This window comes from Aulonocara stuartgranti (assembly GCF_965226115.1).
Source record: "Aulonocara stuartgranti genome assembly, chromosome: 7".
Classification (NCBI taxonomy): domain Eukaryota; kingdom Metazoa; phylum Chordata; class Actinopteri; order Cichliformes; family Cichlidae; genus Aulonocara; species Aulonocara stuartgranti.
Window position 1 is genome coordinate 30081831 of NC_138945.1, and position 23858 is coordinate 30105688.

Here is a 23858-nt window from a genome sequence, read left to right on the forward strand (position 1 = left end):
AAAGAACATGGTAGCACTGTTTATGTTTGCAAAACTGAATCTGAAGAAACCACAAGACGTCTGGATCAATCTCCTTTGAACAGATGAGACCAAAACAAAGATGTTTGGCAAAAAACAAACAAATCGTATCGGCACAAACACCTCTGTCAAGCACAACACTTTAGTGATGATGATTTGGTGGTTGGTGGTTGGTTTTGCAGCCACAGGACCCCTGCACCAAACTATTCTAGAGCCAAATGCTAGGCAATCTGATGAACTGCTGAAGCTTCACTTCGGCCATGCAACAGGGCAATGATCTCAGTACAATGAAGCATAGAACATTGACAACAGAAAGAATCAAGGTGTTGCAATGACCCTGTATAAGTCACACAACAGTGTGAGGGCATTACAAAGTCATATAGAAAACAAGTACTTTAAGTTATTCCTGCTAAAGATGGTTTTATAAGTAACTGAATCTGTAATTTAGGGTGTACTTAGATTTTGCATAGAGTCCTCTTATTCATATGACAGTAAATGACTTTAAGCTTCATACTTATATCTTGAAATTCTCATTGTCTAATTATTTGAGACACATAATGCAATAAATAATATATTAAATGTATTGCTTACATGTGATTCATATGGATTATTAGCTTATTTTGCTCATAAAAAGAAACTGAGGGCAAAATTAAGGGCGATAGCCTCCAAATATCATTACGAAGTCAGTCACAGGTAAAAATTGCTTGTTTCATTTAAATAAAAACAGAATAATTTTTCAGAGGACTGGAAATCTGAAGTAAGACCACCTTGCATTTACAAACTCAGGGCAAACACGTCATGAAATTAATTTTAAATCTCTTGGAACAAGTTTTCTCATTCTTCTGAAATATAAGAGAATCCCTCTGGGATATCACACTTTCGATCAGATTGTGATTGCCTCCTTCACATCTTAATTTACACTCGTTCTGTTCTAAATGTGTCCATATTATTGTGCGAGTCTGTACATGTAGCCATCTACAAATGTGATATAACACTTTGCTTAACTGACCACTTGTTGCAGTTACTGCAGTTACATATATTCTCATAAGAATCTTTTTAGTGCTGAGTGTGCAATAGCTTTTTGATACCGGGGCAGCTGCAGTGATTACATTATAAAGTCATGTTGGTGAAGAATACATGATGGATTAAATTTATCAATGCATTTTTGTGACTTGGCACGCTAGCAGTAAGGAAATTTTGGACGGTGGAAGATAATGATTCCTGAGAAGTTGTTGAATAAAGAGAATAGTAACCTTTGGCTGTGCTGGCATACATTTTAAACTCTATAGAAATCCATTGGGATAGGGGAAAAACTGCGGTATCCTTCAAAGTCAAGATGAGCTCACTGTATATATGTGACGTTAATCTGATCTAAGGCTACGTTCACACTGCAGGTCTTAATGCTCAATTCCGATTTTGTGATCAAATCCGATTTTTTTTGTCTGGTTGTTCATACTACAAAGGAAATATGACAGCAAACGCTCTCTAGTGTGAACGGTTCACGGCCCTCAAAGCGGCCCGCATGCGCAAAAGAAGACGTCACACACAACGCCTTCTGTTTGCGGAAGCAAAAATGGCGGCTACAGAGCTAGTAGGTGTTGTCGCAGCAGTCTATCAATTCCTGCACAGTCGTAACCGACAGAATTTTGAGAAATAAATTAGAGAGAGAAGGACACTGAGAAATTAAGAGAGCCCGTGCTATAACAATGGCCGCCATGCTTTCTCATTTGTTTTCTCTAGCGCTGATAATTGGTGTCTGTCTTGTGTCAGTGACGTAAAAGACGAATTTAATGCAACATAACCATCAAACAGCAGTCGCTTTCTAAAACATCAGATATGTATCGGATTCAGTACCACATACGAAAGTGACCTAGATCAGATTTGAAAATATCGGATTTGTGCTGTTCACACTGACATACCATGATCGGATATGGGTCGCAAAGGGTCATAAAAGTCGGATTTGATGCGCTTTCCCTGCAGTGTGAACGTAGCCTAATACTCCAGCTTCAGTGAATAAAGAACACGTTTGAGTCTGTGTCTAATAGCACACTCCAACATTCCTCATTAGCAGTGTTGGGGAGTAACGGAATACATGTACCGCTGTTACGTATTTAAAATACAAAATATGAGTAACTGTATTCCGTTACAGTTACCGTTTAAAAAGGTGGTATTTAGAATACAGTTACTTTGTTGAAATAAATGGATTACACGGCGGTACTTTCCTGTTTCATATTGTGGCGGGTCAGGACTGTTTGGGTTTTGTTTGACAGCTACGATCTGTTGTTCCAGGCGGCAGGGTTACGGTTGCCGTGGTTACAGTGTGACGCTCTCTCTCTGCGACTGTGTGTTTCCTGGGTGAGAGAGCGCCTTTTTGTTGTTGTTGTTGTGCTAAGCTAATAGGCAGAGTGTTAGAGACATAGCCCTAAAGGATGTGGCCTCATGGGCAGTGTAGTCCGTGCTGCAGGGAGAATGGACTGCCATACCCGTTATGTGTCTGTGAGCGCGAGGAGGGAGAAAAAGGAGAGTGGAAAAGTACGAGTTGTCATCGAGCAGAAACGGGAGCTGGAAGCATGTAAATATAATAATAACCACTGCAGCCAAGAAGAGTGCCTGACGAGCCCAGTTGTAAGTAAGCTATTAAGACTCGACTGTACACCATGTTCGTGTTTTCCTCCGAAAACAATAAGTTCCGTTGGAGCAGTCTTTCAACGCCTCTCTCTGTCTCTCGCAAGCAAAGTTGACCCAGACAACAAAGTAAATCTATTTTTCGGCTACGAGCCCGAAACGGAACCGATGTATTAGCCAGAGGTCCCTTTACTACGGTTCGGAGTCGCGGACCTTCAGTAATAGTAATAATTCACACAGCAATAGTACATTTATGTAGTTGTAAAAAGCATGATAATATATTAAGTAATCCAAAGTATTCAGAATACGTTACTCTCATTGAGTAACGTAACAGAATACGTTACAAAATACGTTTTGGGGCATGTATTCTGTATTCTGTAGTGGAATACATTTTAAAAGTAACCTTCCCAACACTGCTCATTAGAAGGCTCAGCACATGAAAACACATACTATATGCTACAGGTTTTTGGTAACACACGCTTCTAGGCTCATACCACTATATACAACAATCATTTCTAATGGTGCTGTTATATTTCACCATTTGACTGCATAAATTAGCAGAAAAAAATCAATAAAAAAGCACATCACTTTTATCATCTTCACTTCTTTTATCACCATTTATTTCTCGGTAATGCTAAGTTTGGCCCTCCTAATGTTAGGTAATTGAATAATATGCAATTTATTGGTATTGATTTTATTACTTCAAATGGGATCAGATTCTTTGGGGTGACGGAGAGCTGGGTAAATGCCAGAGAGCTTGGCTACTGTACCTCAGTGAAGCCAATCCATCAGATTTTTCATCTTTTCAGAATCCTTAGGCTTACTGCTGGTGGTAGTCACTCATCGGTATAAATAATTGCTACAAAAAAGTGCTGAGCAGGGCTAAAACTGGGCCAAGCTTGTCAGTAACTCATATTGCTTATATGACATGAGGGCCCTGCTGATGTTGCCCGATGTATGCAAGTGAACAACAAAGTTTAGAAATCAGTTTAGGTCATTTTAAGTTAATGATATATACTTGATATTTAAAATCATTACCAATAATATGAGAACCCTAAGTGTGCACATGATCACCGTACTGTGGTTTCTGTGAGACAAAAATTGAAATACACACCCAGATGAAGCTAAATATCAGTTGAGCAGGTTTCTCCTCCGTAGCGTTAGGCAGACTGAGGTATGATGGTGCAAAATGAATTGTACCCGGAGCAATTTAAATGTCTGCAGCTCTAGATAGCATCTATAACACGTCTAACTGCTACACACCGGGAAATGATTCACTTAGGTGACATTGAATCTGTGGCAATGCAACGTGCCACATTGCCACAACTCCTGCTTCTGAGCTCATGAAATGGCAATTTACATTTAAGATTAAGTATTTAGTAGACGCTGTCATTCAAAGGTACAAATCACGAGTGCTTATTTAGGCGACATCCTTGTGATCGACAGACATTATGTTGCCATCCACACAGCAGCTAAGAAAATAAATAAAAAGAACAAAGTACAAAAGGATCAAGCGCAGTATGCTGTGTGCAGTCTGCACTGAGCTATAGGAGCCTCTTTTATAGTGTTTGAAGTCACAGTCGGGGAGAAATATGGCCAGAAATAACTAGTATTGCATTTCTAATAAAACATATATTTCTCATACTATGAGTTACTCGAGAAAATGGCCTCTTTGCATTGACATTTTGTAGTATAATTATTGAAGTAGACTTTATGTGTAGTGAACAAAATATGAAAGATTACTTTTCTGAGTAAGTCACTGTGTGGGGTACATAAGACTTTTCAGAGCTTTCAAATAAAGATTCCACATAAATATTTGAGAGCAAAGAAACTTGAGTAAGATAAAAAATGAGACAAATGCGTTATATTATATTGTTCTGATTTTGAAATTGTAGAAATGATCATTTATGATATAATGAAATGATAAATACGCTCTATTTTCCCTACACTGCCTCGCTTTAATCTTACCTCAGTCACAGCGAAACTGCGCTTCCCGCAGGGAACGACCTTGTACCATTTGTCATGCAGCATGTCCATGAAGCCATCTGACTTGTACTGACTAATAAGCTCCGAGATGTTGGAAGTGAGTGGAGAGTTCTGAGGGAGGCCAATGCCATAGCCTGCCATTGGACACACACAAACACACACAGAGACTCTTTAGCGATTATTCTTCTGTCATAACGGCAAAAACACCTTTTTTCATGTCACCTTCATGCTGCTGTTGTATTCTTTCCCTGGTCTACAGCCATGGGAAAAACAAGCTGCTGAGCTGATACACTTGGAGGTCTGGATAATTTAGCTTTTTTACTTTAAAAAGTCATAATTTTTCCAAAGCAAAGCTTGATGATATAATTATATCTCTGAACGTCTTAGCAGGCCAGGAGAGTGTGACAAATTCAGCAACAGCCAATTGCAAAAGTACCTTTCCTTGGTAGGAAGCGTGCTGATTGATGTGTATTGTATCTTGAAGGCTTAAGAGTGCATTAAGTAATTAACAACACCGCTGGAATGTGGGACTACGATGGCTTGTAATGGAAGCAACCGCCACGGGAACATTTTCACAGCGGGAGGAAGAGGCTTTCTAAATGGACCACAGATTAACAGTAGACACTGGAGAGTGTAAGCTTTTGAAAGCCAAAAGATTAACCACTGTGTAAACGTTGAGTGATTGATATTGTTAAATTTAGGCTTGTTCTAAAATTGCTCATGGTCAGTTAGTCTGCAGTGATGCAGAAAGACCTCTTAAAATCAGGTGATGATTAAAACCAGAGCTGGTGGATGCTATTCACATGTCAGAGTAGTGATAGATTTCATCTAAAATGTTCATAATTGATATGCTCGCACATTACCTTCAATTGCAAAAGGTTTTCCTACTGTTAGTGTTTTACAGTCTGCATCTATGGAGACCTCATAGTCCAACAGTGCTTTGTCCATGATGAATGCATCCAATTTCTGAGGGTCAGCCCTGTAAGCAAAACAACATACTGTAAGTACACTGCAGCTGCAAAAAGTACCCTGTGCACATTCATAACACTCCTCCAGCACAGCATAGTGATGAAATCAAACATTTGTGTTCACTCAAATTTTGCCATCATTCCTCAAGCTAAACAGTAAGAGATTATGCATATATTGTGCTGCATAATTTTGCAGACATAATAAGAATTCAAATATAATTGTAATAAATGTAATTTATATTGTGTGGGTCATTTTTAGGCAGTTGAACTTTGTAATACTACATCAAGTAAACAAACTGGCATTTGCAGTGTGATAGATGGATAATTTGCAAGACTCATCGAGTGATTCTCTCAATATCAGGAGACCAACAGCAAATCTTTTACACTATTTTAAGCCGCCTTCTGAATTTGACATGAAAAATTAATCTTCACCACCTCGAGACAGTAGCTTAAATGAACCTTAGCTCATTGTCTCCCTCTTCGTCTGTGACTCTGAGGCTTATTTTCCCTGTGTCTGTCCTCGTGTCACTTCTCTGACTTCACAGGGTGAGTAGAAAGAATGAACTTCACCTTCAGTCATTCTGTTTTAACAGGTCCTACAAACCTTTTTTATGCTCTACCTAACTTCATGTGTAGGGCAGAGCTGAATATATAGGCCCTATGAAAACTGTTTGCATTTTTCTTCTCTGGAAATCAAAACATGCAAATTTTAATTAACGGTAAAGCACGAAGACTGACTGCAGACATGGTGCTACTTAATGCACAATACAAACTGAAAATGAAACCGAAAACAGCGAATAAAGCATAAAAGCATGCAAGAATGAACTGTTTTTCTTTGAGCTTGTGGGCGTTTTACAAAGCCTTTTAAATGGCAGCACACCCTGAAATTATCACTGAGAATGAAATGTAAGTGATTCAACAAATATTTTTGCCTTGTTTGAACTTCATAATTCTGATGCTGGCCTTGCCTTTACTTTTTCCCCAATCCTTTCATTGGCTACCTTTCAGGAAAATTACTGCCTGCCTACAGATTTTGGCCAATTTATTTGTATTCCTCACAAGTCTGTTATATAGAGGTGAGATATTACATCACAACACTCTGAGAGGCTTTTACAAATCAACTTTAAAACGTCTTTACTGACAGCTAGAGTCTACCGGGATACAAACGCTACAAAGACTTTTTCAAGATATACTGTGTTTTGCTTGTTATCAAGGACAGCGTTTGAAATCTTGCACTATCTTCTCCCTGCAAGCTGCCTGTTCATTATTACCGGCTGAATTATGCTGCAGCTGGCATCCTTGGTCTTTTACCACAGCATGTCATTTATGGTCAAAGCACTATCTTGACATCAGCCATCTAACAAACTAATATGATTAAATCATGATGCATCCCTTTTTACATCATCTATAAATCACATATTTGCATGAAGGGAAAACACCACTGCTGACATCAAAATGTCTGTGGTGTACTTTTATGTAAAGCCAGAGTTTCCATTACTGTGGGGTTATAGGGATAAGTCTTTGCATTATGAAGTACATTCGCAGGTTGAAATTGCTCTCTAATAAATTGTCTTCTCTGTCGTATTAGAGTAGCATTCCCTATATATCCATTAATAGGCCAGCTGTAATGGTACATGACAGCTGTCTGATGGCTTGTAATGCTTCAGCCAGTGAATTTTTTCCAAATGCTCTAATTATAAAGAAGACAGGCTGCAGTCAGTGGTGTTGATAGTTTGTTTCAGTAGCACTGGTGAGACATGGTCATTAAAGTTGAAACATTATTGAAAAAACAAAACAAAAGAATTGCCCTGATAAAAATCAGTGCTTACTGTAATCGGTGCCTAGTGTGTAGGGATGACAACTCCAAGTAGTCATCTAAATTACTGTATTTTCTCAAGCATTTCACAATGTGTGCTACATATACAGCAGCATTTTGTTTATCTGTCTTGTTTTTTGTTAATTATCCATTTGATAAATAAGAGTGTGCCCCAACAGCCTGTGTGGCACACTCTTATTTACCATTCCCATGATCACTGTCAGCGTCATCAGCATTAGGGGTGGGTTTTAATAATCGATTCATCGATTAAAATCGATTCTGGCTTGGATAACGTGATATCGATTCATTAAAATCCTGAATCGATTTTTTTATATAAATGTATTTTGCCAAAAATTCCAGAATCTCAGATGAAACGTCACAAAATTTTGACAACCACCAAACATTTAAAACAGTAAATGAGAGCAGCTACACGGCTTCTGCACAAAGACGTAAACACAAAGCGCCGACCCGCGGATCAGAATCAGTGAGATGTCGCCTTTCTCCCCCGACGGCACGGACACGGTCGGGGCTGAAAGCCGACAGCTCGCTGATTCTGATGTTTCGGCGGGTCTGCGCTTTGTGTTTATGCCCTTGAAATCACCTTCATGTGTTTCAGTGTTTTATCTTCAGCTACTTTGACACAAAGGCCTCTGCTGTGATGCTCACACCTTTGATAAAGTCTGGAAAGTGTCAGCTACCTTTTTATAGATACAAAAATATGTAAATGTACTGATCTGAATTATAATATTTCTGACTGTCTGAGGCAAAATTTCCCAGATTCAAATCGAATAGAATCAAATCGAATTGAATCGAATCATGGATTGAATCGATTCAGGACCTTGTGAATCGGAATCGAATCGATTCTAGAAATCAGTGACGATACCCAGCCCTAATCAGCATGTTCTTATAATAAAACCTGGTTTTGATTGTTAATGTTTACCTCCTTGTGAAAATACACTCAATATTCAGCTGTACTGCTTGCTCTTTGTTTGGTACACCTCTAGTACTGGGTTGGGCTCCCTTTTGCCTTTAAAATTGCCTTAATTTTTCATGGCATATATTCAACAAGGTGCTGGAAACATTGCTTAGAGATTCTCCTGGAAGCAGCCATCAGAAGATAGGAGCATGTGGTCAAACAAGCTCACAATATTCAGTTAGGCTGAGTTTTTTTATTTTGCCCAAAGTGTGCCAAGAGAAAAACAAACAAACAAACAAACCCCCAAAAACAACCATTACATTACACCAGCAGCCCCAACCACTGATACAAGGCAGAGTGGATCTATGCTATTCTTTATGGCAAATTCAGACCCTACCTGATGTTGCAGTAGAAATAGCAACTCATTTGAACCAGGCAATGTTTTTCCAATCATCTATCATCCAATTTTGGTGAGTCTGAGTGAACTGAAGCCTCGGTGTCCTGTTTTTAGCTGACAGGAGTGCTCCCTCCATGCTCTTCTGCATACCATAATTGCAGTAAGTGGGTAATTGAGTTATTGCTCAGTCTTGTCATAGTCTTGTCATATTCCTCTGACATCAGCATGGCATTTTCACTGGATATTTTCTCTTCGTTAGGGGGTTCATCCCTGAGATGATTCTGTGGGAAACTTCCATAAGATAATCAGAAATACTTATACCAGCCCGTCTGGCAACAACAACCCTGCCACATTCAAAGTCACTTAGGATACCTTTCTTCCCCATTCTGATGCTTAGTTTGAACTTTACCAGGCTGACCTGACTATGTCAAAGTGCATTAAACTGCTTACGAAGTGGTCAGCATGGAGTTTAGTCTGTTTGTCAACACTAGCAAGGCATTGGAGGGGGAGGACATTACAACTATAATTTTTTTTTTTTTTGCTAAACAGCAGTCTGGCATTGAAAAAAAGATACAAATTATTTCTACATAGCACTGTGTACTTTGGAAAGTTGGTCCGTTCTTATTAGGAAGGAAAAAAGAAAAAAAAACATTGCTCACTAGAGCCGACCTCACTCTAATTACCCCTCAAATAAACACTGAAGCTGAAAAGACTACATTCCTCCACCCCACAGGCAGTACATTGAATTAATTATCAAAATATGACAAAAGATATGATCCAAAGTAAAATCCAAGAAAAGCAAGTATACTTACACTTCTATGAAAACTTTAGTGCAATTAGTGCAGTATATATTAGAGATATACTATCAGTCTGTTAGTGCACAAGTGTCTTGCATATGTATATACATAATGCTTAGTCCCTAGTGAAGTAAATCCCAATGCAGAGGATTGCATTGCGGCACATTTGTATACTGTCTTGTTGCCAAGTTGTAATTTTCTAAAGATGACATTTTTGCTTTCCCTCTATTCAGCATTTTACAAGCTCAGCAAAAATAAATCTCGTTTCATCCGTTCAAATTGTGTTCCATGCAGACCTGCTGTCTTTAAAAAAAAACAAACAAACCTAAAACTATATTCTGTTATGCACCATGGGTTGCTAGTTGAATGTTGAAAGGGCTGAGGATGACAGCAGTGGCAGGAAAAAGAGGAAGGTAAGATCTGAATGAGAACAGGCAGGCTTGTGGTGGGGAATGACAGCAGCAGGGATGCAATTTTCTTCTCCTTTTTTTTCAAATCTGGCTTTCATTCAGTATGCGCACACTCTTATTTTTTTATTTTTCTATTTTTTATCAAAGATGATGCAGTTTCTTTTTTTCACTTGTGCAACCAAACAGAAGTTGATTTTCAGGGGCAATGACTAGAGAAGTTAGCTAACTGAGCGGATATTAGGAAAGCTGACAGCAGTACCTGGATCAGCAAAGACTGAGCATAAATCAATAAAGATTTGATTATGGTCCTCCAAAAAAATGTATGTCTGCCTGTATGCTATATGTGGCCTGTATGCATCTTATAGCCCTACTTGAGATGATGTATGCCATCTGGCGTTGCCGGGACATTGTATCTTCTCATGTACTCGTGCATCTCGGGGAAACTCTTCTTGACGTAGTCCTCTGCACTGCTTTCTCTCACTGTAGCAAATCTGAATCCCTGAGAGGGATGGTGCAGCTGCAAGAAAGAAGAAATAAAACAAGATACCTTCAGAACTCAAATCAAGAAAGTTTGTTGCTTTACATTTTCTTTGTTTCTTTACACTAATTTGTTTCTTTTTTTTTCTTGAACATGCCGACTCTAAACATTCCTGCATTCTTGTAATTCAGTGACTTAATGAGCTGCCGAAAACCAATTAATCACCTTAATTCCCACGCGCCCCTACAAGGGTGTTTAATTAAAGAGTATATTTGCTGAGTAACAATTTTAAGACAATGAAACATCAGTGTAAGTACAAAAGCAAACAAATAACCTCTAGACATTTTAAATATTTGTTTAAATGAAATTCATTTAGAACAAAAACAACTCAGAACCAAAATGTAATTTGTTATTATGATTTAATGATATCAATATAAACACAGGAAGAAGACGTACTCATATCACACTGAATATTTCTCCTTATGTAGTCAGTGTTTCAATAAATCTGTGTGTATATTTTCCTTTGGCTCACCAATATAAAGATATGAGTGGTGACTAAAGACTTTTCTCCTATACTATACTGATTTTTACCTTTGGATCATGGATTCCCGACAACTGTTCATAAGTTTTCTCCCCAACCATTACAGCAGCCAGGTTAGCAGTATAGGTGGACAGACAGAATAGACAGAAGATGGCCCAAAGGTTCATCAGCAGACGCCCAGTCCAGCATTTTGGTGGCTTGATGGCCACTGTTCTTCCAAAGAGAATGGCATAGCACACATTAAGTGCTGAGGAGAAGGAGAACACTCGGTCACGGTTGCGTCCACGTGGCGTCATACCAAATGGACTGTGCCACTCATACAGAGTGAGGAAGATGGCGGTGACATGGAGGGAAACAAAGATGCCGAGCCACATGGACCAGTGTAGAGGCCACATAAAGGCACCGATGGGTGCGGCTGTATCACGAGTACGCACCTGGGCAGGTGGGGATACAGGATTGAAGAAAAAAAAAAGCACTGCATAAGGAATATTGCAAAACTGAAAAGATGTTGTAATTATCAAAAATTACTGTTGTTCTCAATGTTTCATAAATCAGAGGAAATGTGGAGTTTTTGGAAGACATTAATTAGGACTATTATGGAAAGATCCTATCAGCCCCCCTCCCCATCCTCCCTCTCCCTTCACTACAAATAAACTCTATAATAATAAAAACTGATCACAGTGGGATGGTGCAAATTCATTATAGTACCCTTGCCTCAATTGGAGAAAATTGGTTTCACAGTCCAGTGATTGTGAAGCAAATGCTGTTTCTGACGCTGCTGTTTGTAAGAGAGATACTTCTAGTGGAATGGGAAAAAGAAAAAAATACAGATAATAGAAAATACATCCACTGTAAATAAAGCAGAACGTCTACATCTGTAGCAGCATACTAGGAAAAAGTAACAATAGTGATTACCACCATCCCTATGCCTGTCAGCTGTTGAGACTAGCTGCAGTAATTGTAATAATAAGTTCTTTCTGCAAAGCTGTATAACCCCCAGAACAGCCCCGCATATGGGATTGCACTGGAATCCAATAATGTATGGTTGGCAGTGGTAAAACATATTGATACTGACCGTCTGCATACTGAGAGGAGAGAGTTAGGTCAGGTCAATGACACACATCAAAGAGAGATAGGTTAAAGAGTAACAGAAATTAGGAGAAGAAGTGGAGAGGAAAAGAGGAGGAAAAAAGAAGCCAGAGAGTGAAGAGCAACACTGACCAGAATTCCTAGGCTTGTGGAGAAGAAAGGTGAGGTGAAGTCAATCACCTGGCTCCTAGCTGAATTAATGCTAAAAGATGTCACTGCCAGGTGGGCAGCACCACTGAGAAGATCACCCACCAATCCTGTCCAACGACCATTCTTAAACCCCCCGTATTTCCCATCACCAACAATGTAGAGATCGAAAGTAAAGCCCATGTCCTCCCCCAGCTTCTCCAATAGATCAATGCAGTAGCCATAGCAGCATTTCTTTAGATCTGTGGGAACAGATCCATTGGTTCCTCTGAGGTTCTGGAAAAGTCCTTCCAAAACTGAAGAGTCATTGGTAAGCGGGTCCAGGCACAGCTGCCCGGCAGGACATAACCCATCCGAATCCACTTCACGGGTAAATACAAATGGGTGCTCCACCAGTGTCACTACTCGCATGTGCAACCGTGGAGGTCGGCGCCAATCGCCACCTCCTCCAGAACCTGGATGGTTTGGCCAGGCTGCTGGGTCCATCAGAATTCTCCCCCTGCGCCAGCGTCCCAGGCGGGTCCAGGTTGGCTGGCCTAAGGGATCCAGCTGGAGGGACCAGATGTAGTGATGGGCTTCTGAGATGACATTCTGGCTCTGACTGTTGCTGGATATGAAACCGCTCTGGCCCTCAAATGATGTGTTGGCTACAAATCTGAGGAGAATGAAGAGAAAGAGAAAACAAGAAGTGTCAGGGGGGAAAAAAGGAGTGAGGGACATTGTGAAGAAGCTTGGAAGAGAAAAAAGGCGAGCAGAAGGGTACACACAGTTTTACTGGACACATGCTTAATGTCAAACATCAGAAAAATTTTGGGAACATTTTTTAACAATATACTTATTATGTTTGCAAAGAGTGATACCCAGTCAAAAGTCAATCAAAAATCAAACTCTGGGCTCAGTGCATACAGATGTTCAGTATAATAGCACATTTTATCCCCTGTAGACAATATTCTTACAGGAAGTCTCAAGAGAACAGGTTTGTTTGTCTAAACTGAACACAAGTCTATCTCTTTTGCGCACTAATACTAATGCAGTTAAATGCTAGATCTTAAAGGTTTTGTGCTTCTCTAAAAAATCAGCCCTCTTAAATGACTTAAATGAATTATATTAAAAAGTCAATATTTTCTGTGCATTCAATTCCATTTGTTGTCTTTTGTGATCAAAGACATTTGAAGTATCAAAAAGAGAGCTATAGGTAAATTTTTTATATACATTTTTTGTGTGTGGGAGCACTGTTTGCAGGTTGGCACTATCTCCTCATGGGAAGAATGTCCTGGTTTTAAATCCACTGGCTGGATGGGGTCTTTCTGTATAGAATTTGCACATTAACAGCATGGTTGTGTGGGTTCTCTGTCTCCAAAATCCAAATACATGGAAGTTAACAGGTATGAATGGTTGTCTGTCTCTGAGTATTAGTTCTACAACAGACTGGTAAACTGTCCACCTCTCGCCCTATGGGAGCTGGGAAAGGCTCCATCCCCACCACAACCCTGAATTGTTTGAGTGGAAGAAAATGGCTGGATGGATGAGTTTGAGCATTTTTCCAAACTATTTGGGATTATAACCAATGAAAAGAAAATCAATTCGACCATATGCAAATACGCACTACTTCTGAGTGTGTATCACATGTCATTTACATACCTCTTTTCACTCACTATTTGTTTATAAACCATTTTGCGTTTAATCATTAGTTATTAATAATCCCTGGTTCTCTCCCACCGTGTGCCTTCTGTCCTGTCGCTCTCCTTCTTTGTCATTTGATTACTAGGGTTTTCTCTCTGTTATCATATGATCTTCACATTATAAAGCAGCTTGAAAGAACTGTTGTGACAATTTCGCACTAAATTTCTAGGATATAGAAGGTTCAAGAAAACGTAGGTCTTATTAGACTGTAGACAACTGTATGTTCTCAAGATGCTCTGTAAGTATCATTTAGGGCGTCCTTTCAATGTTACATTTTAAAGTTCCATTCACTTCTCTTCACTTTAGTGGGTACAGTTAAATGATGCTAACTGAAACAGATGAAAGATTGTTTGGATTACAAATGAAATTAGTAAAAAAAATAATAAAAATAATTTCACTTGGTGAAAGCAGCTGAAATATTGTGGTAATCTTAAAAAAACATTAACAAAAAACACTCCAAAAGACAAGAAATAATCATCAGTCTGTCTTGTCAACACTACATGCTTTGTTTACTCACTGATCCAATCCAGCCTGATCCTGGAGAGCACAACAACACCGTGCTGACTACTTCTGACTTTGACACACATTAATAGCAGTTGTTTGAACAAATAACCAGTGTTGCATTTTTTTATGATCAGCTCTGCCTGGAGAGGAATCATTTCAGATCAAGTTTATGATGCTACCCTGACAGTATGTTTGATAAATATGAATATGCATGGCATATGCATATGTCTTCTTTATGACTCAGAAAGCTGAAACCCATTTTCTTTTATATCTTAAATACAACAGAGAGACTCAGAGTGCACTGAGCACAGTTCATGTTGCACAATAAAGTAAATTGCAGGATGCACAGCTGTAAAAAAAAAAAGTTTTCTGCTGCCTTGCTTTTTTATTCTTTATCGCCTCTATCCAGACATGTTTGGATCTCTGTTCTTGGGACTTATGGGCTTAAATGTACAATTATGTTTACTCTTGGTTAGTTCATATATCAATTTCCACTTTATTGGTGTAAAAGCAACAACAGAGAGGTGTACTATCTTGGCGGCCTTAGTGGCTGTCTATCTGTGAGTGTGTGTATGTGTGACAGCATAAGACAAACCACGGTCCAGTGATCACGCCATCTCCCTCACTGAGCCATGCTACTGGCTGTCTGAGAGTGTCAGATACCAGAACAGACACACACACTCACACCCACACACAAGAAAGACACGCACTGGATTGGATATGTTTGAATTTAAGAAAACATGCAGGCATCCAGGTAGATGCACAGCTCTTTGATATGCCTTGAGGAGGTAATGATGTACCTGAAGTGACCTTTTTCAAAATATCTCCATCGTGTCACCTTGCTCACTGAAAAATTTCCCGTCCCACCACCTTGTCAACTTCCCTTCATCTTTTACAGGTTTTTAGCCAACCTGACAACTCAAGCAAGCTGTCTGAAGGTCAGTGTTTTCACAGTAGCTTGTAGATGTTAAACTACCTGGGGAGTGTGTCTCTCTCCTGATGGCAGCCAGTGTCATGCTCTCGCAGTTTCCTGACATTGCAGAAAGTGTTCCATGCTAAATGTGAAATGTCACTTTCATACTAAAAGGTCACGTATTATAGAAGGTAATGTGTTTAGGCAAGACATCTGTATTATTTGAATATGTTTCAAGTTCAAGTCTGAATTTACTGTCAGATTAATATAGGCAAGGTTTTCTCAGGAAAGTAGCTGTGAAAAGGGAAGCACAGTTTTGTAGCAAAAATCAATATAGATGTCCAAGTTAAACTGGTATCCATGTGTTTCATCCACAAAGGGTCAGATCACTGCAACACCAATCACGTAATCAGAACTCCAAGGATAGTTATTACAACTGGGATTGATCCTAAGTGGCTCCACTCATTATGAACTATTGAACTCTTCTAATCAGACAAGCTCAGGATAGTTAAACTGGCACACCCACAGGACTGCTCTGTCTCTGCTGACTTTGGATGTCTTTGAACACAGAATCGAGTTCAGAGACACAAAAGCACTGGGCCACCTACACATTACTCTAAGTGGAGCTGCTCAGCCATGAAAACCATGCCATGAAGCTCTTAGGACATAATGTTTGTGCTGATGTTAATACTAGAGGAGGGTTAGAATCTGCAGTTATTGAATCAGCAGAGCTTTGGCAGATTTCACTACATGCCTCAACACTTTGCCACCCTGCTTTTTATCTGGCCTGCCACTTTGTGGCTAAATTGCTGTGGTTCTTAACTGCTTCCACTTTTGCAATTTGCAAACTTACTTGTTGCACTGGTGACAACCTATAACAGTACTGTGCTAGAATTCAGTGAGTTATTTTTTAAAAACCCATTCTCTCACAAATGTTTGTAAAGGCAGACTGGATGACTCAAATGCAGAGTCAAATGCAGGCATCGATTACGTTTTTAAAAAAAGGCAAACCAAAGTCCACGAGAGAAAGCAGGGAAACAGAAACATGGGGAACTAAAGAACAGTACACAAAGGAAACAGGATTACAACAAGGCACTTAGGGAGATGCCAAACAGCAGGGAACATAGCTCCAAGTCATCAGAAAAATTAGACAAGGAAGTTTAAAGTAAATACAAAATACACAAGACTAAGTTTATCAAAATGAAACTGGAAAAAAACAGTTTGACTGATTACACTAAGGGGAAGGAAATACATATAATGTGATCCCTAAGAAAACCTAGAATCACATTGATTATTTAAATAAAGAGCACTTTAAATTCCAAAAAACATTTAGAGATGTCAACAACTAACTACCATTTCAACACTATTGTAAACAAACTAACGTAATTAAAATACCACCATTGCCTGTTTGTCTGCCAGTTTACACTACATAACTTTAAGTTTGTTTTCAGTTTGTCCTGCCTGTTCCTACGAAAACAGCTTCAGTTTGAGAAATCATCTCCAAGCATAAATGTAGCTAAAATATTTAAACCAAGCCCCAATATACTTATCTTAAGCTCCATATTTCTCACCACTCAACTTATCATACCAAACAATTATTTGACCTTCAAAACTACTTGCTGACGTGCTGTAGTTCACTACATCCGGAGCTGCTACATTACCTCCTATGCTCGAAATAAAAACTATGGTTGAACTTTTTATTCAACGTGACGTGATTCACTTCCACTTCATGAAAAGATAAAATGATGGTATTTGTAGCCAAAGAATGACGTCTGGGTGAATCATATATTTTCCAGACCAAGACTAACTCAGTGTCAAGGCTGCCTCGTGTTCTCGCCTCATGCATCACCCAAAAAAATAAAAAAATAAAAAAGATTTTTAACATGATATAACCACAAGGCTGTTGTTGTGTGTACATCACTGGCCAAGCAAGTTAAATGAAAAGGAATGGGAGTGCACTTAAATCCATCTTATTCATTACTCTCACAACACTAATCAGCAACAATGAATGTTTTTTTAAGCAAGAAAACATTTTGCTCTTAAAAATAAAATATAGAAAAAAGGAAATGCTGCTGCCTTTGTAGCAGCATAGAAATCTCTGCCAAGAGTATTCCTCCTTGTTAAACCGATCCTCGCCTGAAGCAAACAGAAAGTGTTTCACTGACATTGGTTCAGGGAATACAAGCCTCAGAGGGGACATTTATCATATACCATTTTCTATCTTTATGGTTCATCCAGCTGGCACATGTGGGTACTAACCTTTACTTTGACGGGCATGGATCAGTTTAAAATGATTTCTATCAAGACGGATTGTCTATGGTGGGGAAAAAATAAATAAGATAACCTGTGGAAATTTGTCTCGGCACAATATCTAGTTATAAAGGACTTTTGCTCACTGAACTCTCAGAAGGGTGTATAGTGTATCTCTGTGAAAATGCACATTTATATCTTAGGTTTAGATCTTTATCTTCATTTTTTCCCCACCTTTATCTTCTTAGGCTTTGCTATCCCGTCATGTGTGATTTTAACTTTTGCACACTGACTTTAAACCCCCTGGAAAACCCTCAATCCCAACTAGATGTGATTCGTCATAGGATAAAAGTGAAAAAACAAGTTTTCCTTTTTCAGTGAGCCCTACCTGACATCCAAATTATTTGAATGCCCTAATAAATATATAAAGAGCCACTATATCAGATTGTTTACTCAGTCAACCATCTATGGTAGGGATGTCAAACTCATTTTACACATTGAGCCACATATTCACTACTGTAATCTCAAGTGTGCCAAACCAGTGAAGCTACATGATAAACATGTACAATTACAGAAAAAGTTCTGTAGTTCATTGCCATGTACTGTAATGATAAAATATCGTTTTTGTTCATTCAAAGAAAATTTCTTTTTTTCTTGTCTTTCTGCGAATCGACTGTAAAATCATAAATGTATAAAATAGTGAAAAAACAGCAACTTTCTGTTATTTAATTGTTTATCTATTACTAATAATAGTAATAGTGTAGTATGAATGAGGGTCATTCTTTATTGACAGGAAAAACTGTAAAACTTGTGAAAAAGCAGTTAAAAGTTCAAAATCTGCAACTCCTTCAGTCTTTGCTGGGGAGATTCTGTCCCCTGGACCTTATGCTTGACATCCCTGGTCCCCTGAATCAGATTTAAACATTGTCTTTGATGACTGATTGTTAAAACATTTTGGAAAAAACCCAAATATGTTTACAATATTTTTGCACAGTTCCCTCAAATGCCAGTATTTTATTTGAAACTAATCCTATCAACTGGATTTAAGAACAAAAGTATTACAATCAGTATTTCTCCAATTGTTTTGCAACAGCAACAACACATAAGAAAAGGCTTATTAAACTGTGGTTTCTCAACATGTTTATGTCTATATGTTGCAATACGTATCAAGCGAAACAACATTGAAAATCATAATAACTTAAAAAAAATTGAAGTGAAATAACATTGATTTATGTGCAAGTGTAACAAGCATGTATGCATGGCCTGCAGCTACTTTACTATGCAGCTTACGTTTGACTTGCCCCAGTCAAGCTTTCTTCTATACCAGAGAGTGAGGTAATCTTGTTTTATATTTATGGAAATTTGCACTCCTGCAAACCACGGCGAGATTTATTATGCAAGACAGAATTACATTTGTGAAACACATGGTTGGTCCTCATCATTTATTCTCTTGCAATTAACATTAAAATTGACAGACTATTACACTACATATTACTGATAAGCTAAAGGGCAAGTGTTACTTCTTTCTTGCTTATAATATGCACCTCATGTGAGCGTTACTCATCCTTGTTTTCTAAACTATCCATAAATTGGGGACAATCCCAACTTTTTTCCCAGGACATGCATTTTTTTTAATGAAAGTATTATCTGTAGAACCATCAGATATTAAATGGCTTTGGTTTCTAAATGATGGGCAGTTGGAGTAAAGCAGGGGTGTCCAACTCCAGGCCTTGAGGGTCAGTGTGCTGCAGGTTTTAGATGTGTCCTTGATTCAACATAGCTAATTTAAATGGCTGGTGATGAACTAATCATTTGGTTCAGGTGTGTTGACCCAGGGTGATATCTAAAACCTGCAGGACACCAGCCCTTGAGGCCTGAAATTGGACACCCCTGCAGTAAAGGTTTCAATGAAACAATAAGCAAACAAGGTATCGTCCCTACACACAGCTCCCCGGGCGCTGCATTGGTGGCTGCCCACTGCTTCACTGGGTGAATGTGTTAAATGCAGAGGAGTAATTTCCCTATGGGGACTAACACATGCACATTATTATTATATTATAAAAGTGTTTCATCAGGCTCTAGCAGATACAAAATGTAACATATTATGTGCAATAGAAAACATTTGATTTTTACAATTCCTTACATGTAACAGATTTGAGCATTTTTCTAGAAAACTACTTTTTTTTGCCAGCTGATTGCAGTACAGTTTGCAGTACAGTACAGAACACTGACTTCCCGCACAAACACTCCATCGCTTTGTGATGCTATGCAGTATACTCTCTTTTAGGCAATTCATTTCTCATAATACAAAGTGGTCTGCCTTGAAAGAATTTTCCCACAGGACCAAATGAATGAGTCACAAAAAGTCCAGCTTTTAGAGTGCTCGCGCGAATGGAACACAGTGATAAATAGAAAAAAGAAAAGAAAAAAGATCTCGGATGTAAATGTCAGAATGAAGGGTTTATGCACAGCCTGATCCTTTACTGATCTTTCTTGGTTCAAAGCCCGATGAAGAGAGATGGAAATTAAAGCAAAACTGAATATATGAACTGCAGTCAAACAGAATATTCAGCAGTAACTATAAATCATATTTATGATGTAGATGAATTAATTATATAAACTCTCATAATGTAATATTAATCTTTATGCATCTCAAAAGTATGTCAGTCTATTTAGTCTGCATATTATATTCAATATTTTTGAATTTGATACAACTAAATTTGAATTTGAGACAATTAAATTTTACCTGGTAGAAATAAACTGCAAGATTTCCTGGGAACCATTCTCACTTGAAAATGGACTAAATCCAACTTCCATACGATCAGGTATTTTACCCACCAGCCACGCATTACAGCATGACTGGCTGATTAGTTCTCTATCCCTGGAGCAATTTCAGTGAACAGCTGCCTGTCTACAGTTGTGTGAAAAAAATAAGTAAAGCCCATGAAAAACGTTGACTTTTTCAATACATTTAAACAAGCAAACACTCAATCCTCTTTGAAACAGCGCCTGCAGATAAATGTGATATACTCAAATCAGTGATACATAAAATTCTAATTTTCCAGTCCATCCAGCTTCTGAACTGCATATCCAGATCAGGGTCAAGGTGGGGCTTGAGCCTAAAACCCAGCTGACATGGGGCAAGACGATGGGGTGGAGGGTAACCTGATAATCTAAACACACCTATGGCCAATTTAGAATTCGTGTTGGGATGTATTACACATTACCCTTTTACTCGAATGCTCCACATAGAACATATTTTTTTTACACTACCTACTTACATTTGTATGACTCCATAACATGGTGAGAAATGAGTTGTGGGATAATTGTTAGTTAATATTATAGGCTCCAGTCCTGCACACTGGCACGAGTTAGTATTCTAGTGTGTCATGAACTGCGGAGTATGCAGATGATATATTGTGGAGTTGGAGGACCCAGATGGAGGCTAACTAGAGTAAACGAACGCGAGCCATTTATTTATATTGGTAGTCATGGTACAAAAACGCAGTCTCTTAGAATTTTTGTTTCTATTTTCAACATGTCAAAAGCAGACTTCAAACTATATACCAGTTTTTAATCCTACAGTACAGTTATGTGGATTTTTTTGATAGATTTGTCCAATCCATAAAATTAGGATTAAGAATTCTTACTAAGCGATTAGTATCTTATTAGGAAGTGACATAGGGAACATGTCCTATTTCAAAAAGTGTGACATCTGGGGTCTGCTGTTCTCTTTGTAGCTAATTAAGCCATCATGGCAGGACCTAAACAGCTGTTTTGGGTTTTGAAAAATGAAACTACAACTTCCATAATCAGCATAAACTGATTGTGGAAGTTTTTAGCTATCAGACAACAAGATAGCAGGATGATACTGATTAATGAGTACCATGTACACAGCTACCTCCTGTTACTTTCAATTTATATTCCTCAAATTCCTTCCATTTTATGCAGTATTTACAGCCCCTGTGTAAGTCTCACGTCCGCTCTGCTAGTTTTATTACAGAACCTAGAAGGAAACATCTGGGTAAATATTTTAAAAAGTTATTCGTGATTTGGTCTTGACCTTGTGACCTGTGAAAGTGTGGCTATGATGCTAACTAAGCTGTTTCATTGTTTCACAGATTAGCTAGACCTTGTATTTCTGACTTCCTTTTTAAATGATTTATGTGCCTTTTTAAAGTGTAGCATCACAAAAATCCTTTTTATACAAAACATAGTCATTCCCAGTTTGCATAAATCTGTATTTCATATGTTATTCTGATGTTTTTGTCATTACTTTTCTATACAGTAAGCATATTACTGCCATTCAGCTAGAATAAGGTAAAACTGCTTTTGGAGGCCCTTATTTGCTATGAATTTTAGATTTTTCCCATCATGCTAAAAATATCTATGCACCACACATGCCCTGGGTTAGCATAAAGCTGGTTATTTCGATAGTGTCCCAGCCGCAAGTCCCATGACACTACAGATGTCTGGTGGCAAACACCTCTATATGTCACCTGCTTTCTCCCATTGAGAGAGGTTGATGGCATTCCCAGCAACACTGCTGCAACCAGGTCCATAATAATCATGAAACAGATGCCCTGAAGAGTTCAGTGTTCAACTGAGAACAGCTACAATCTTTCCGTTGCTCATCTGTCACATGGTCTTTGGCTTCAACACTGCTGAGGTGACAACTGCTCCCTTAAGGTCAACTCATCCACTAAGCACCTGTTATTCAGACAACAAAATTCTCACTGAATCTGAACTACATGAATGTACTATTGCTGTGTGATTTATTACTATTACTGAAGGATACCCACCATACCAATACCAACCAGATTTTTAAATCTTAATATAAAATGAGTAACAGTAGGGTGGACATTAGGTAAGGCTGCACTTTTTGCAGCGATCTCCTAAAACTATTCCGTGCAAAACAGGTCCACGGTACCGTAGTAAAGGAACCTCTGGCTAATACGTCAGTTCCGTGTCGGGCTCGTAGCCGAAAACTAGCTTTACTTTGTTGTCTGGGTCAACTTTGCTAGCGAGAGACAGAGAGAGGTGTTGAAAGGCTGCTCCAACGGAACTTATTGTTTCGGAGGAAAACAGTGTACAGTCGAGTCTTAATAGCTCACTTACAACTGGGCTACGCTGCCCATGAGGCTACATTCTTTAGGGCTATGCCTGTAACACTCTGCCTATTGCCTTCATATTAAATACATTTTTGAACACTAATTTTAAAAAATATATTTCTTCAGGTCATTATGCGGGCCGCAAGTAGAGGTGACATGGGCCGCAAGATTGAGACACAGGTATTTGAGCCTCTTAATGCGTGTTTTGTTTGGGTTTCCACCAGCGTGGATTTACCAAAAATAGAGAGGGCATAGCCTAACATATGAAACAGGAATTGACCGCCGTGTAATCCCTTTATTTCAACAAAGTAACTGTATTCTGAATACCACCTTTTAAAACGGTAACTGTAACGGAATACAGTTACTCATTTTTTGTATTTTAAATACGTAACACTGGAACATGTATTCTGTTACTCCCCAGCACTGTTCCCAGTTGGGTATCGATGGTCCTGTGGGTGTATATGGAGATTTGCAAAGTACCTCTATCTTTCAGAAGACAAAAAATGAGATTGAGATGTATTAGATGATGCGCCAAGCACTGTATCAATTTCAATTATGTCCCGTACACATAAGGAATTGTCAGCACTCACAGCTCGCCATAAAGTGACGTGAGGATGCTAACAGAAATGTCAGCATGGATTGCTAAAAGTGATGAATAGCTGGTATAAATAATATGCTTCTGCAGTTTCAGCTCACAGTAATCTTAATGTTAACCTTTAACCTATTTAGCAACGAAAAATAGATATAGATATAGTTGAAACCCAGGTCAAGAAAGTTCTAACAGTAAGAGAGGAAATATGAAGACGCATTTTTCCAACATTTACTCATACTCCAGTGGATGCATCGAGGGCAACTCAGCATAAGGACGCCAAGGATACTTTGGCATGCAGACCGGAGGAGTCAGGGATCGACGCACTGACCTTCTGACTGATAGACGACCCACACAACCACCTGTGCCACAGCTGCTCTGTGCTAACCTTCTGCTAGCATTTACACAGCATCTGTACAAACTCAGCAGTAACCTGAGACCCTTATTTCAGTAACAGTGAGACCAATGTCACAAGACTGGTCAATTGTAACTAGCAACGGCTGATCAAGACTGCAGGAAAAACTGATGGATTTCTCCTAAATATAAGACATTCAGGAAAAACAACTAAACTCGAGTGTGATGGTGAGAAAGAACATCTTTATGCAATCAATAAACATTTA

At 38.7% G+C, this 23858-nt stretch overlaps 1 protein-coding gene across 1 annotated transcript in view; it reads right to left on the reverse strand.

Annotated features, from left to right (window-relative positions):
• The window catches only part of grin3a (glutamate receptor, ionotropic, N-methyl-D-aspartate 3A), a 52194-nt gene that overhangs the window by 11780 nt on the left and 16556 nt on the right, over positions 1–23858 (reverse strand). The window contains exons 3-7 of the mRNA XM_082538814.1: positions 12174–12843; positions 11003–11386; positions 10305–10450; positions 5493–5608; positions 4612–4763 (exon numbers count right to left, since the gene is read on the reverse strand). Of these exons, the coding sequence (XP_082394940.1) occupies positions 4612–4763; positions 5493–5608; positions 10305–10450; positions 11003–11386; positions 12174–12843 (1468 nt within the window). The remainder of the gene's footprint in view (positions 1–4611; positions 4764–5492; positions 5609–10304; positions 10451–11002; positions 11387–12173; positions 12844–23858) is intronic.